This window comes from Primulina huaijiensis, unplaced genomic scaffold, assembly GCF_012295235.1.
Source record: "Primulina huaijiensis isolate GDHJ02 unplaced genomic scaffold, ASM1229523v2 scaffold208336, whole genome shotgun sequence".
NCBI classification, from domain to species: domain Eukaryota; kingdom Viridiplantae; phylum Streptophyta; class Magnoliopsida; order Lamiales; family Gesneriaceae; genus Primulina; species Primulina huaijiensis.
Window position 1 is genome coordinate 1 of NW_027355236.1, and position 15,576 is coordinate 15,576.

General features: G+C 36.0%; 5 protein-coding genes across 5 annotated transcripts; 2 read left to right on the forward strand and 3 right to left on the reverse strand.

Annotated features, from left to right (window-relative positions):
• Window positions 1-27: 27 nt before the first annotated feature.
• On the reverse strand, window positions 28-2,470 carry LOC140966977 (beta-glucuronosyltransferase GlcAT14A). Its single transcript, XM_073427301.1, has 4 exons — window positions 1,918-2,470; window positions 1,678-1,753; window positions 1,445-1,560; window positions 28-699 (listed from the first exon to the last, which is right to left on the reverse strand). Exons 1-4 carry the CDS (start codon window positions 2,402-2,404, stop codon window positions 191-193), a joined length of 1,188 nt encoding a protein of 395 aa, XP_073283402.1. The 5' UTR covers window positions 2,405-2,470; the 3' UTR covers window positions 28-190.
• A 1,277-nt stretch (window positions 2,471-3,747) lies between these two features.
• Window positions 3,748-6,376, reverse strand: LOC140966979 (uncharacterized). Its single transcript, XM_073427303.1, has 3 exons — window positions 6,046-6,376; window positions 5,565-5,826; window positions 3,748-4,060 (listed from the first exon to the last, which is right to left on the reverse strand). The coding sequence occupies exons 1-3, from the start codon at window positions 6,208-6,210 to the stop codon at window positions 4,002-4,004; spliced, it is 486 nt and encodes a 161-aa protein (XP_073283404.1). The 5' UTR covers window positions 6,211-6,376; the 3' UTR covers window positions 3,748-4,001.
• Window positions 6,377-6,899: 523 nt separating this feature from the next.
• LOC140966982 (cation/calcium exchanger 1-like) lies at window positions 6,900-9,226 on the forward strand. The gene has a single exon (XM_073427305.1). It carries the CDS (start codon window positions 7,220-7,222, stop codon window positions 8,966-8,968), a length of 1,749 nt encoding a protein of 582 aa, XP_073283406.1. The 5' UTR covers window positions 6,900-7,219; the 3' UTR covers window positions 8,969-9,226.
• Window positions 9,227-9,994: 768 nt separating this feature from the next.
• Window positions 9,995-12,721, reverse strand: LOC140966980 (probable arabinosyltransferase ARAD1). The gene is made up of 2 exons (XM_073427304.1): window positions 11,300-12,721; window positions 9,995-10,703 (listed from the first exon to the last, which is right to left on the reverse strand). The coding sequence occupies exons 1-2, from the start codon at window positions 12,170-12,172 to the stop codon at window positions 10,149-10,151; spliced, it is 1,428 nt and encodes a 475-aa protein (XP_073283405.1). The 5' UTR covers window positions 12,173-12,721; the 3' UTR covers window positions 9,995-10,148.
• Window positions 12,722-13,443: 722 nt separating this feature from the next.
• Window positions 13,444-15,570, forward strand: LOC140966978 (probable zinc metalloprotease EGY1, chloroplastic; the record flags this gene model as incomplete). Its single annotated transcript, XM_073427302.1, has 2 exons — window positions 13,444-13,927; window positions 15,175-15,570. Coding segments are annotated over exons 1-2 (720 nt in total), but the record flags the coding sequence as incomplete, so codon positions are not given.
• Window positions 15,571-15,576: the final 6 nt, after the last annotated feature.

Here is a 15,576-nt window from a genome sequence, read left to right on the forward strand (position 1 = left end):
AAGTTAATTAAATTATAATTCTAACAATTATTAATAAAGTATATGAGACATTGTTTTAGCTGGTATGTAACATATTTTAACAATCTTATTACATGTACATAAAATCTTATTTTCACTTTTAAAGTTTGAATATATATAATTACCAACGTGAAGAAAATATATAATATATCTCCCTCAAACGTAAAATTCATCATCTACATCTTCTGATCTTGTTCAAATTCTCACCTGAAACCAACCTTTTCAACAGAATCCTCAATCTCTCCGAGCCCGCTCCATTCCTCAAAACCCCATAACCCTCAGCCATCAACTCTGTGCACCCATTAGTATCAGAGCACCACCCTCCAAAAGCAAACTGCTTCTTCCCTCTCTTCAACAGCTCACGATCAATCATGTCGAGAACCGGATCGTTTTTCTTGAACTTTCGAGCAAAGGGTCTGTTACTCTGCACCATTTTTCTGTAATCTTTGAGGCCAAGAGATCGAGGATGCTGCTTTGGGGGAGTGTCCCACGTAATGTAATGCAGATCGTGGTTTATGGTGGTGTTTTTGAAGTTGTGGGAGTTGCAGGATAGTGTCTGGAAATAGCCTTCCGGGGAGGAGACAAAGTTGGTGTAGTAGAGGAGTAGGGTTCTTGGGAGATTGTCCCATCCTATTATGCAGTACTCGGCCAAGGATCGTGATAAAATTGTCCATGCCGAACCTGTGTAATACATACAATATTATATATATGTTCATTCACGACATTAACTTTAAGGTCAAATTTCAGTCTTAATTATATATATTTTTTATTTTTTTTAGCAGTTTCAGTCTTTTTTTTATTTGGAGTGATGATGTAACAACTAACATCATATACGTCGAGAGGAGGGTCAATATGAAAAATTAGGGACCATAATTTAATGAGTGGAGCATGTGCACAAAATGCCCAGCAACATCAAGCAGCCCAATTTCTAGTTTATTATGCGCTTTGACATCGACATTCAACCATAGAATAATTATTTCTTTAACCACCGAAAGAAGATTGAACGAGCTTTATCTCGAAACCAATCTTTAATTATCTCTCAATTTCATTCAAATCATTTTTATACATATATATAGATGGTGAATTTAATTGGACATTAATTATCTCCCTCTCGCGTGAGTGATTTATACTCGATATCTATCAAATAATGTTATAGAAATCCCGAATGTTCATATATAATTAATTAGTACACTTCCATTAGTAAATTCATGAACAATATATAATTGATTGATCATGCACTAACTAGACAACCTAAATAGAAGTGGATTATTAGTTCGCACTTGGGCAACTTTTTTAAAGGTGCTGGGGTATAGATCAGAATTCTACATGAGCTGTGTCTATTTGGATGTCACTAAAATTCCACAAACAGAGAGAACAAAAGAATATAGAATCAAGAAAATTGTAGAGATGATAAAGTGAAACTGGCCTGTGTAAAGCTTGAAGGCAGTGGGCAAGGTTCTTTGCTTGATAACCCACCAAATCTCTGATTTATTTACACTGTGCAAACCAGGATCCATAATTATCGGCTTCCCTCTTTTATTCCTGCAAATGGTTTTTTTTTATTTTGTTTAAACAACAGCGTGTGTTGGTATTGATGCCAGTTGCCGAACTTTGAAGCTAAGAAAATTAAACCAGTAAAATGAGAAAAATTATTTTTACATTTTCCAGCCCAAGTGGCTGCTGTGTTGTATGAAGTTCAGATCTTTTGGCAGATTAGAGAAGGCATGAATCAGATCTGCAACCAATTATGGAATAATGAATATTCTCTAAAATCAAAGAGTAAATTAAAACACTATATGTATGAAATCAAAGCCAAAAAAGTTTATCAGTTGACTAATTCAATATATTCATATTCAATTCTTTTTTAGAAAAATTTGGAAGATGGTTCACTCACCGTACCATCTTGAGTAACCAATGGATAATCAGAGGCACTAAGATTAATGAACCAATCCCATTTGGCAGTCCTCAAAAGCATCGCCATTGCATGGAGAGTGGTAGCAAGCATGGTCGGACCTCTGTAAGTCACCAGATTAGCCTTCTTCACCACCCAAACATTCCCAACTTCACCAAAAACACGATTGCTAGACACAAATCTCGCGATTTCTTGATGTTCTTCCTCCGGCGCGCTGGAATCCAAATGGATCAAGTAATGGTTCCCAGGGTGGTAGAGTGCCAGCATGAGACGCTTGAGCTTCATGGTGTCTCCTTCTGAGGCTGAGATCAAGTATGCGAATGAGACTGGATATGGGTTCTCTTGTTTCGGGACGATTAAGGTTTTAGCTGGTCTGAAAATAGTGATGGGGTGTACTTGTTTGGTGGTCGTGTAGAGGAGGAAGAAGAGAAGGGACGTCAGTGTGAAGGATATCATTAATATTTTGGTATCCATTGGAACAGATTGGAGGATGGCTTCATTTCAGAATTAGTATTTAAAAGGGGTTCTAATATACATAAAAAAAAATAATAATAGAATATGATCAGATAAAAGATTATACAAATTGATAATTTTATTTCGATGCATACTAAGTAAATCATATTACTAACATAATAACTTTATCATATTAGTCCGATAAATTAAATTGTAAGTGACAAGATTGTTCGAGAAAATATCAAAGACACTATAGGCTTTGGGCTAAATAACAAGACAAAAACTTGTTTGAGACGATTTCACGGATCGTATTTTGTGAGACGGATATCTTATCTGAGTCATCCATGAAAAATATTACTTTTTATGCTAAGATTATTAGTTTTTATTATAAATATCGATAAAATTGACCTAATCATGGATCGTTTGACAATAGACCTATTAAAATAACAACGAGCGTATTGAGTGAGATGAATTTTGGTGTTGCTTTCTTGGAAGGGAAAGTCTCCAACTGCCGCTTTTTAAAGGTGGGTGGGTGATTTTTATGAGTGATGTGTTATTACGGCAATGGACGGTTGAACTTTCATTTTCAACCACACGATTAAACAACTCTAAGTTAGCCGTTTGATCGATAGGATGTAGTATCGTTGACTTGTCGGTGGATTCTACAGATGCTCATGAACCTCACTGCTGCAATCGATATTTATTACTTTACTGAAAAAAATAAATCGTTTTCATTATAAAATAATAACTATAATAAATTATATAGCCAGATCATATTTTTTTTATTACAACCCACGCTGGAGAGGAGAATCGAACCCGAAAAAAAAACCAGCTTAAGTTGATGGGTGAGACCATTGGACCAAAGGCGGGTCTCAGCCAGATCTTGTTTTTAAGGCTTTTTACATGAATAGAACATGGCTACAGGGTACTATTGTAGAAAATCTAACGTACTTGGTGTTTTTAACACTTTCTTTTTTTATAAGTGAAAAAACTATAAATATAAAAAAGTAAATGACAAATTCATCATCAACTACATACGATACAATAAATAAAAACCAAATTTCTAACAATTATTTTTCTAATTTAGTTACAATTTGCAACGACACGAACATAAATCAACGATGAACTGTCACTGTGGGTTAGCATTACCTGAAATGATGTCCACCTATTGGATGTTCACGATGATATTTCAGTGATACTCAGAGTAGATGCTTACCAAAACAAAGCTCATATATATAATATATAATTTTGATATTTTATTATTTTTACGAATCGAAATCGACACAAAGACCGTCAGATTCGATTCCAATTTCAGTTTAATTGGCTGGAGGGAATTATTTCGAGGGTAAAATGCATGTGGAAGATGATTCTCTTCGGCCAACAACACATACTAGCAGAATATTACAGAAAATACACACTTGCCCGGTTTGGAAAGAAATGGAAATTACACTTAATGGGAAATGAAATACAAAAATACCAACAAGAAGATGAAGGGCCAGCCTTTTCATAGATCAACTCTGTCTATCTAGAATAACTGGGGTTTTTTTGTAGCTGCCACATCCCCGATCACAGCTAATAGAAGTGCAAAACAAGAAGCAAACCTTATGCATCAAGCATGTCAAAGATGACCACGGCCACCACAATCTGAACACATTGTATTCCCAGTTCCACCACAACCTGCATCGATAAGCAGGTAAAATCAGAGTTTTCAACAATCGCTCACATTCTAAACCACAAATCATACACAAACTCGGGAGTTTTAACCAAATAGAAGAAAAATGGAATATTACTAGTTCTAAGAGGTAACAAAGCTACATAACTTCAAAAAATTGCTCCAAAATTTCACCTGCTTAAAGCAAATAGACACTCAGAGAAAGATGCTAATTGGCACTGTACTGTAGAAAAAGATCTCTACATCAGACTTTGGTCAAAGCATTTTCAATTCTGTCCTCTATCTAAGCCGATGCCCAGGCCGGTGAGAGGAAATCGATTTTTATGCTCAGTTTTGCAATAGGTTCATCATATCTGATGCAAAGTTCTAAAATTCGTCTAGGAGGAGACTAGGCGCCGTCAGGCGGATTCCACTATATCAACATGATAATTCACATAACTCAAACACAATATAATCAAATTTAAAATGCCTTCAAAATTACACAACTAATAGAATATCACAAATTTACTTCATTTCTTCTTCTCCATAATTTTCAACAACTTGTTCATTATCGAACACAAGCTCAATATCATCGTTGTGATCCCCCTCTTCTTCGGATGGAAAATCATCCTCGCAAAGTTTTCTCACTCTATATCACAGACGCAGAAGAAGTTTGGGGTGTTAGGACATACCAACAAATCGTATTTCTCATTGGACTTTGGTTTAGGGCCTATAAAAAAATTACCTTTCATTTTTTAAATTGAGCTTTTAAATTAAAAGCACAAAAAAATTTCACCAAAAAAAAACCTAAAAGCTTTCTAAGGCTGCCTAGGCTGGCCGACTGGCACTTTTTCGGTGCAGTCGACCAACGCCTAGCGCCTAGGCCAAATTTTAGAACATTGATCCGATGATAAAACGGAAAAATCCATGGTTTAACAATCCCATCTATATACAATGATTAATTCCCTAAACAAAAAATAGAATGTGTTGTTCAAGGAAACTCGAGGTTTCTTAATCAAAGAAAGACGTCCTTGTTGAAAATAGTTCAACTTCAACAACGCCAGAGAAATAAGAAAGCCAGCGCACAAGAGAAATTGATGAGTTAAGTTTGAGTATTGTAACTTTCTTTTACCAATCTGACCTGACAAATCTGAATAATTAGTTCCCGCCTCAATTTCACATGCATCACTTGCTTTGAGAATTAAGTGTATATGATAATTCTAGCTAAAAATTTTAATGTTATTAACTACTCTAGCATAGCACACAAAAATATGAAAGCCAACTTCAATTTTTCAAAACAGACTTCAACAATCATCAATCTCAACCTTGCATGACAACACAAATCTAAATTTAGTCCTATATAAACATTCATAACTACAATCTATACATTGCGAAAAGAACCTCATTTTTGCATAAGCTTCCATTCCTGGCCAATATTTAAATACATAATCTGCATATGCAAGTATTGCTTTCTTCATTAAAATTAAAAATCCCAATCTAGAATGTTAAGAAAATATGGTCGATTGTTACCTAAACAACGAACTTTTACGATGATTCCTTGACTTTCCAAGATAGAGTCTACGTATAAGCCCGATCCCAGACAAGTCGTGCAAAGAACAGCTCCTTTAGCCTCACAAATTGCGCAACGGGGATTATCTCCGATATTTTTCTCAACAATGGATAATCCAATCGGCGTTTCAATTATTTCCTCCGGAATAGGCTTATCATAACAAAAAAGTGACTCAAGATTGCTTCTTTGCCGGTTCACATTCCCAATCGCCCTTGGCACTGTCTGCAAAATCATAATTTTCCGGTTCCAAACAAATATAAGCATAAACATAGAAAAGAGTTTCTCAGCTCCAGGACCCATTAAGTTACAGGTACAGCGATCAAAGTTGAATTTTTTGGTAATAGAACCCATCCAAATGCGTGTATTTGGGAGGTAATTGCTCAGAAAACCAACCATTCGAGTACATAATAATGTCTACATATATTCCTAGGCATCTCATACCTGAATCCGACGAGAAGCAGAGGAAGAGCGCGAAACGGTGTCATTCTTGGGTTTTTCGCACACTATTTTTTGAATTAACCAGAAACTCCTTCGATTACCCTGATAATTTGATGAGGAAGCCAATGAACAAATGGAAGAAGGCGCTATATTCAGAGCACAATCCATTTTTCCCAATTTTTCTTTCCTTACAATTACTGTGTATGTAAAATTAAAAAGTAGTTTCCTCCAGAATTGAATTTTTCGGCGATTTCTAGGAGAGGTCCTCGATTTCTCCGAGCTCCTTTTTACCTGTTACCTATGAATGTCTCCGGTTCGTCTGGTTGTTTCCACACCCTCAAAGTTTTTACAATGCGAACCATAGTCGCGTTCTACCTTCGCAAAGTCGTAATGCGATTTTGTTTTTTTAAAAAGATAATTTAAGTTTTTTTTTATATAAAAAAACTTCCAATTATATTTTGTATGTTTAGTTATAACGCATGCAAGAAAACATCAAAATCATGAAATAGTCTAGACATTTATTTAGATAGAAAATGGGGTGTAAACGAGGGATAGTTGCCTAGTTGGTAAAATAGTCTTGATCAATTTTTCAAAAAAACTAACATTCTCGAATGTATTTTGAATATACTCAAATATACTTGAAGAGGTGGTGTTGTTTGTGCAAGAAATGAGAAACATATATGGATCTCATTTGTTCATGAATACAGGTAGAATCAGATATTGTCTAGCTGTTGGTATGATTCTACTTTACATTTGAAAATAAATTATTCAATTGAAGGACACTGCAACATGCATAAAATCAGACTGAAATCCTTATTTCCACGACCTGTTTAATGGCAATTCACGAGCCACGACTCAATGCATGCTATCCACTTCCTCTTGATTTACGTATAGAACCAATGGAACTTAGCGTTCCGATTCTTCTTTCGTACAAACAAACCATGGCCGAATTAGGCATTGACAGGTGTATATACTTGTCATGTTCCGATCCTGTGAATTTGTAATTCCACGACAATCATTTTTTCAGTGATAGAAGAGCTCTCAACCAACGTCAATCTAAACACCTCCACCAAACAATCCTAACCCACAAAATACCAAAATTCCTCGACTTTATAACGTTGAAATCCTAGTGTATTTGCCCCAGAATTGTAAGTACTCCTGTCATACTTTCATTCGAATGGAGTGTCTCAAATTAACACCCAAACACAGGAATCCAGCAACTTCTCTCTTCCTCGGCCTGTCTTTCCTCTTTTTGATCTCATTCTTTGTCGTTTCAAATTATTCTGATAAATCCAAGAATCCCATTTCTATACCTTTTCATCACCTTCAGAATCACCAAAAAACGGGTGAAAGCAGTGACAGTTGCACCGGTTTTCAGAGTTTTGCAGATTACAGATCAAAATGTGCATATGTGAGGACACACAGTTCTTGTTCTGGTGAAGGGTACTTTAACTATCTTGAAATATTTTACTGTACGTGCAGCGATACGCCAGTTCTTGGATACGCAGTTCTTTGCCTGTCTCTCGTTGTTTTGTTCTGTGTTTTGGGGAACACGACAGCTGAATACTTCTGCCCTTCTGTTGAAAACCTTTCAAAAGTGCTGAAACTTCCCCCTACCATAGCTGGAACAACTCTTCTCCCACTTGGGAATGGCGCTAATGATGTCTTCTCGAGTATAATTTCTTTTATGCATTCGGGTGCGGGGGAGGTTGGACTGAACGGTGTGTTGGGAGGTGCTTTGTTCGTCTCGTGTTTTGTCGTGGGTGTCCTGAATATTTTGATTTCTTCACGCCATGTTAAGGTGGACGAAACGAGTTTCGTGAGGGATGTTCTCTTCTTTCTTTTTACTCTCTGTTGTTTGTTAATGCTCACCATATTTGGAAGGGTTACCTTGTGGTCTGCAGTGTGTTTTGTTTGTATTTATTTACTATACATTGCTGTGGTTTCTGCCATGCATTACTTTTATAGTAAGAATACAAGGGTAGCGATCAATCCCCCGGTTCTTGATGAATTTGGTGCAACAGTGACGACACCCTTACTTGGCTATGTTGATGAAGAAAAGGGCTGCCACGTATCAAAAAAACAAGGTGTTGAATCCGGTGTTCATGTACCAATATTAACAGGAATCTTGAGCAGCCATTCATCACCAGCATGTTCTAATTTCTGGAAGTGGGCAGTTTACATCTTGGAACTGCCACTTTTCTTGCCAATGAGGCTGACAATTCCTGTTGTTAGCGAAGAAAAATGGTCTAAACCGTTTGCTGTGTGTTCTGTGACACTAGCACCAATTCTATTAGCAACCATTTGGAACACAACAGAAGTAGCTGCGAGTGCTGAGGCCTGCTTGCCAGTTTGCGTATCGGCGAGTTTGATAGGGATCCTTCTTGGGAATCTTACTTTATTTTTCACAAACAAGTCAGGGCCACCAAAGAGATTCCTATTCCTTTGGTTGGCAGGGGGGTTCTTGATGAGCATCACTTGGGCGTATGTCCTTGCAGAGGAATTAGTTTCTCTGTTGATTTCATTTGCAAGTATTATTGGAATAAGCCCTTCAATCTTGGGGCTCACAGTTCTAGCATGGGGGAACTCAATAGGGGATCTGATAGCAAATCTAACCCTGGCACTGAAAGGCGGGCCGGATGGGGCTCAAATCGCCATCTCTGGTTGCTATGCAGGCCCATTGTTCAATACATTGATCGGTTTGGGATTGTCCCTCGTGTTCGCAGCATGGAGCGAATTCCCGTCTGGTTATGTCATCCCTAAGAGTAGTGATTTGTATGAAACTTTGGGGTTCTTAATGGCAGGATTGCTTTGGGCACTTGTCATACTATCAAAGAACAATATGGAGTTGGAGAAATGTTTGGGTATTGGTCTGTTGGCCATATACTTCTGCTTTCTTTTCCTCAGGTTGGTAATGGGTGTTTGATTTGTTCAAGATTGATGACTCCTTCTAAGCATCAATAATTAAGGAAGTCGGCATCTTACCAAATATCATTATGCTTTTTATCATCTGTGTTTATTACAGTCATTCACACGTGACAATGATGTTTACTACATTTGTATATAATTTTAGTATTTATTACCAAGAGTCTTGATTTACAAGGTTATATATGATGTATCTAAGGCTAGTGATGCAAAGCTTTTGGACCCAAAAAAAAGATATTTAATCAAGCTTATAACCCAATCTTGCAGAGGCTCGTACTCTTTTAAAAAACAAGAAAACGAAAATATAATTATATTGTTATAAATCAAAATAGGCAGGTACAAAATACATCTTTTCAGAAATCATTCTCTATCTATCGCTTTCATAATAACATATAAGGAAGAACACTGCATGTTTGTGAAATTTGTACAGAAACTGCGAATGGGTGGGTTGTTCACGGGTTCACTAAAAATGAGAATTTTGCATAACCAAATATAATTATTTGAAAATATTTTATAAAAAAATAATGCAACTTTTTTTTTTTTCAGAATTAATGCCCTTGAGATTTCAAAATTTTTTGTCAAAATTATAGATTTTCTTTTTAAAAACTTTATTATTTGTTTGTATGGATTGATATTAGATGTTTTTTTTGGAGTTTAGTAATCTTAATGTCCTAAAGAGCACTAATTCCACACGAGGTTAATTCCTTACCTATTGGTTGGAGAGTCCATCGAATTTTGTCATCTTATATAATCCAAAGCTCTGTAGCTTTCATTATTATTATGGAATGTCATTATTCATAATTTTCAATATGACAAGCCAAGCTTTTATTTTTCAATGTTGGTGAGTTAATTATAATTATTGAATTCATAAATGCACATTTATGATGGAGTGAAGTTTTACAACGAAATACCATTTTCTCATCCACGTAGTTTCATTTTTTCTGTATCTTCTTGGGAAGAAGTGGTAAAAAAAAAGCCATGTCAAATTCTGAAAATGGATCACTTCTACTCTGTAAGTTCTTGCACATTCTGCAAGTTTCCACATTGCAGCAAATATCCAGTTTCAATTTGCTGTAACTTCATGGTACATGGATTCGATTCCATTAGCATTTTCTTGAGTAGCTGAAATCGAATTCAGGAAACGCAAGAGAAAATATCAAAACCTGCTTATACAAGATTAGCTATTTCCAAAAAAATTTTGGCACATGAAAAGACATAAGCCCTGCTGCAGGCAAAGTGGTTCTTGTAAACCGCCTGGACTTGTGAATTTCCCTTTTTACAGCCGGAACCTTTCGCAAAAACGCCTGCCATATCATCTGAACAGCATCTTCATCTTGAGATGGGTACCGAAACTCGAAAAACCTTTCAACTTCCTTTAGCCTTTTCCACATTCTGGTCCACTCCTCCCTGCTGATGTTCTTGATGAGGTTTAAGAGGAAGTTTTCTTTGAGGGCATCTGATGTACGTACAAACACACAGAATTCAGAATAGTTAAGAACATCTTCATAAGGAAGCTCGATTTCATCACTTATAACTACTGGGACACAGTGGCTAGCTATGGCATCAAAAAGCCGGTTTGAAGAGGGAGTATCGCCTGCTATGTTGAGGCAGAATTTGGAAGAGTGCATGCCCTGGGACGCCTCGTTAACTCCATTCTTTTGGGCACTGCCAAATGAGAAATGCACGTCTTTCTTGTTTTGTAACATATAGAACAACTCCTGCCGGATAATTCCTCCCTGAGAATGACAAAATTGCGAGAACATCACACATAAAAGATAACACCACTCCTATCCCGCATCAAATCTTAAAGAAATGTTCTGAGATACTATAGGCTTTAGCTAAAGAACACAAGTGTAACGTGGCTATCAATTTGATCAAAATAAACAACTTTCATGCTACGCTTCGTGCATTTTCACGTGATTCTCAAAGTTCTGCTGGATCAACGGAACAAAGTCTTGACCTTGCCAATCAAAGAATTTTATTTGCTAAGAAATGAAAGCCTCCTTTTCATACATATGCTCATAACTTTCAACAAGAACTCCGGTGAACTAAAATACACAGCATTGTAATGGCTCATAGATTCTATGAACTCCGAAACACCTCAAAAAAGCATACCAGAAATAAATTTCGAATCAAACTTAAGTTGGTTTAGAACGATGAATTATAAAAGTCTAATAACTTTTCAAAGTTACTTCTCTAATAAAAAAAAACTTTTGAATGAAATAACCACGAATGATCAATACTTACTAATTTTTTTTAAAAAATAAGCTAACCACAATCAGAATCACCAAGAGCATGCATATACATTTTTAAAGGGACAGAGGTACCTTACATCTTTTCGGTATATAGCTCCCTGGAAATATAGCAAAGTTGGACGACTATCAAAACCAGATGAGTCATTCATATAGCTTCTAATCATATGTCTATAAGGTGCAATCACATCCTTCTCAACGTTAGCAACAGTTGAAGGGTACCTTCCGAAATCCGCAAGAATGAACATTGCAGGCCACAGCTTCGTTCTTGCGTCCAAAAGACTATTCGGATGGTGGGCAACGATTATGTGATCCTTTCCCCCATACCTCTTCCACTCCTCCCGAGCCGTCAAAAACTGAACCAATTTCTCCTGTAAAAAGTTATTTATACTTTTCTGGCCAGGCTTCAGCTTCGAGTATCGGTTATAGCTTATGGATGAAAAAAAGGGAACAAACACCACATCAGCTTGGCTAGAATTGTGTACTCTTATTGCACTACGGCATCCCAGATTGTCGGCAAATTCTGAGTTCAAGAGATCTAAAGTCAGCCAATACTCTATGCTATGCTGCAAATTTAATCCACCTGGGTACTCAGGGACCCCTGCCCGGATATTCGGCCAGACACTCTTCCCCTTCCTTTTCCAACCCAAGAGGCTAAAATGAAATTCTGAGGGCAAGTCATACATAAAAACCTTGAGAACTTGCCTATTAGAATCACTTTTTCTTGAAATATCATTTTTTGTCTCTTTTTTTTCACCCTTTGAAGCACTAATTAGTGGGGATTTATTATGATGCTCATTCTCTGCCATTGCAAGAAGCTTTGAGTTTGGTAATATACTAAGATCAAAAGAGAGAGGGCGGCCATTCGATCTAAGCACTAAAAGCCTAGATAATACGAGCAATGCGGATGTCATCAAGAACAAAACGAACAGTGATTTATGAGTCAGAACCATTTTTAACTTTATGACAGCCCTGAAAACTACCGGTGTTCAAGATTTTTATTGAACAAAAAATATGATTAGGACAAAATAAATAAAGCAATCAATACCCTTTTAGTTTGCAGGATAAAGTAAAGGAATTCAACATGAGGATGTAAAAGGATGAAAGTAAAAGCAAGAAATTGTATCCCAAATTCAAGAATAATGACTTTTTCACCCCAACTTCTGCATCAGCCTTGCATGCTTGAGTTAACCCAACACCAATGCACAATCTGATACCGCCAAACCGATACAGGATTGAAACACAGAGTCCGAAAAGAACGGATCCAGCATATATTTGGGAAAAATGGGTTCCTTTGAAACAAATATTAGGAAATAATTATATCGATATATAAGCTCAACTACGAAATTATAAGTTCTAAAGAGAGTGGTGAAGAAACAATGACCATGCAAAGGAAGAACTTACGCAACCTTCTCTTTTGTTTTCTTGAATATAAATAAATTGTTTGTTTTTATGATATTGTTAAGAGGATGAATCTGAAGAAGCGGACTCCCATTAATTGGTGTCGAAATTTAGTCGGCTCGGTTGTTTCCTACAATAAATATGAATTGAATACATGCACATATATCGTTCTTAAAACTTGAATGAGACTTGAATGAGACGATTTCATGAGTCGTATTTTGTGAGACATATATCTTATCTGGGTCATCCATGAAAAAGTATTACTTTTTATATTAAGATTATTACTTTTTATTGTGAATATCGATAGGGTTGACTTGTCTCATAGATAAAGATTCGTGAGACCGTCTCATAAAAAACCTACTCTATATCAAATTATATATTTTTATTATCCATATTTACTTCTTTGTCGTTCTAATTTTCTCATCTTATATATTTCAATTTTTGTCATTTATCACCTAAAATATTGACATATAGTGTCACATAACTGTCATATCAACATCATGTCGTAAAATAGATTAAATTTTTTAAAAAATAAAGATAATTAACTAAAATTGAAATTTAACACCATGAAATATCAAAATCACAAAAATATAATTATAAAAGACTAAAATATACTTATTTTCCCAAAGTTAATTAAGAAAAAAGTTAAAACTAGCGTAGGGATAACTAAATAATTTAAATGAAATTTGAAATTGAATTGGGTTCAGTATTTTTTTTTTTAAGCAAGAATTGATTTTTAGAAATTTACCAGTGGGAAAATTGCAATAATAGGAGTTGGAGGGGGCAATGTATAATTATTAATTAATGGAGTATTTCTGAAAACTGGAAGAAGATATGCTTCTACAGATGCTTACAAAACCCCGAAAATCTTCTTCTCGACTTGTAACCAGAAAATATCTCCTCTCATTTTCGCCATTTATCTAAAAAAAAAAAAGCAGATATATGGACTGTATAGTAGCCAACTGAAGGCACCCTGATTGAAAATGGTTGCTTTGACCAGTTTTAGCTGCCGTTTAACCCCTCTATATGGCTGCAATTTCCGGCAGAAACTTCAGAACAACGGTGCCGAATGTTATCTTTGCGGGAAATTTGTTTCAGAAAGGCGAAGATTATCTTGGAACGGGAAATTTGGGAGGTGGGATTTCGTTATTAGGTCGTGTTATAATAGTAAAAACAAAAGGAACGATGATATTGGTGTCAATAGTGATAGAGAAAATAAAGATAATACGAATTTGGCTACGATGACGTCATCTGAGAAGAAGTCTGATGATGATTCCGATGATTCGGCGGCTTCTATGTCTTCGCGGGTGAGCTTAAATGTGTCACTTTGTTTGCCGTAATGATTTTTCATTTCTCTATTGAAATTTGTTAGTCTTGGAGATTTGTTTTTTAAATGGTTGTTTTTATTGGTACAATCTGGTTGCATGAAGTGATATGTGATACCATTTTTCTTTCGTGCGGAATCTTAGAAAGGGAATTGCTGCTGGATGGTATGAACATGAGTTCAAATGATTTAATAGAAGTAATAATTTAAATTCGGTATTAGAGGTTCTATTTTGATTATTTGCATTGGTAGTACAGCGTATGTACCAGGGAGGTGGAGATGACGGAAAAATATTGTTTGGCTTGGTAAAAAATTAACTTTTGAGCATGCGACCATTTTGAAAAAAGTTAGATCAGTTGATCCTACGAAAATTTTATAACCTATACTCCAAAATGAGATGTTATATAGTAACTTCGAACTAGTAATGGTTGTGGTTTTAAAATGTGATACTTGTTTCACGATTGGCTATCATTAAGCTGAAGATATGTTGGAGAAAATTATGCTAGTTTTTTGGAGGAAGTAGCAAAAAAACCTGGCAATTTGCTTGAGGTAGAAATGTGGGGTATTTAATATTTTAGTGACAAGAACATGGGGATAGAAGTGGAAGATTACAAAACATGGAGTCGTGGAGTTAGAAGGAACATGATCAGATCTAGAGCAGATAAACAAAGAAACATACAAGTTGAAAAAGAAAACAGAGGATGATCCATATGGCGAATAAAACTCATCCCACATACATGGTGTTCAAAGGGAACCATTACAAATATAGAGCAAAACTTGAATTAGAAAGCATTAAGTTTGCAGAGCAAGCCAAATTGGAGGGTAAGTTTAGGCACTGGACTTTATTCTTTCTAGATCAAACTATTAAATAGAGCCAGTATGATATTAGGATGGATAAGTCTCTAGCAAAGTCAGATATTACAAGATCTACGATAACTTCATGAATATTAAATAAGTGAGCTCAACAATACAAGGTGATTCATCGTGTGCTCGTCACTTTGTCTTGTGATAAGTTTTTGTGGTGGTTGTGATGTTGGCATAGGAATTATTTAGGGAGCTATTTGCTATAATAACGGTGACCTGGAGAATGAACAGGATGGAGACAATATGATGTGAGTAAATTATTTTTGAATGAAAAAATAAAGTCTTAAATCTTATCATAAGTTTAGTCAAGTTCAATAACTGAAAGAAAATCATGGTTATAGAATTTAATATTTTTCTCTTCCACAGCCGCCAACTCTATCACCCGTTGGACAATCATACAGCAATTTCCAGGTTGACTCTTTTAAATTAATGGAACTTCTGGGGCCAGAAAAAGTTGATCCCGCTGATGTTAAGATTATTAAGGAGAAGCTTTTCGGCTATTCAACCTTTTGGGTAACTAGAGAAGAGCCTTTTGGCGATCTAGAAGAAGGCATTCTTTTTCTTGGCAACCTTAGAGGAAAGAGAGAGGATGTTTTTGCAAAACTTCAGAAGCAGCTAGCTGAGGTAATGGGAGATAAATACAACCTCTTCATGGTCGAGGAACCAAATTCTGAAGGACCAGATCCACGTGGTGGACCCCGCGTCAGCTTTGGCATGCTGCGGAAAGAGGTTTCGGATCCCGGCCAAACAACTCTTTGGCAATATGTG

Coding starts and splice junctions, on each gene's coding strand:
- LOC140966977 (XM_073427301.1), bottom strand. CDS start 2,404: ATGGATACCAAAATATTAATGATATCCTTCACACTGACGTCCCTTCTC. Junction 1,754..1,917: donor TCCATTGGTTACTCAAGATG/GTACGGTGAGTG, acceptor AATTGGTTGCAG/ATCTGATTCATGCCTTCTCT. Junction 1,561..1,677: donor AGCCACTTGGGCTGGAAAAT/GTAAAAATAATT, acceptor AACCATTTGCAG/GAATAAAAGAGGGAAGCCGA.
- LOC140966979 (XM_073427303.1), bottom strand. CDS start 6,210: ATGGATTGTGCTCTGAATATAGCGCCTTCTTCCATTTGTTCATTGGCT. Junction 5,827..6,045: donor CTGCTTCTCGTCGGATTCAG/GTATGAGATGCC, acceptor ATGATTTTGCAG/ACAGTGCCAAGGGCGATTGG. Junction 4,061..5,564: donor CGTAAAAGTTCGTTGTTTAG/GTAACAATCGAC, acceptor TTATCGATGCAG/GTTGTGGTGGAACTGGGAAT.
- LOC140966982 (XM_073427305.1), top strand. CDS start 7,220: ATGGAGTGTCTCAAATTAACACCCAAACACAGGAATCCAGCAACTTCT.
- LOC140966980 (XM_073427304.1), bottom strand. CDS start 12,172: ATGGTTCTGACTCATAAATCACTGTTCGTTTTGTTCTTGATGACATCC. Junction 10,704..11,299: donor GAGCTATATACCGAAAAGAT/GTAAGGTACCTC, acceptor TGTCATTCTCAG/GGAGGAATTATCCGGCAGGA.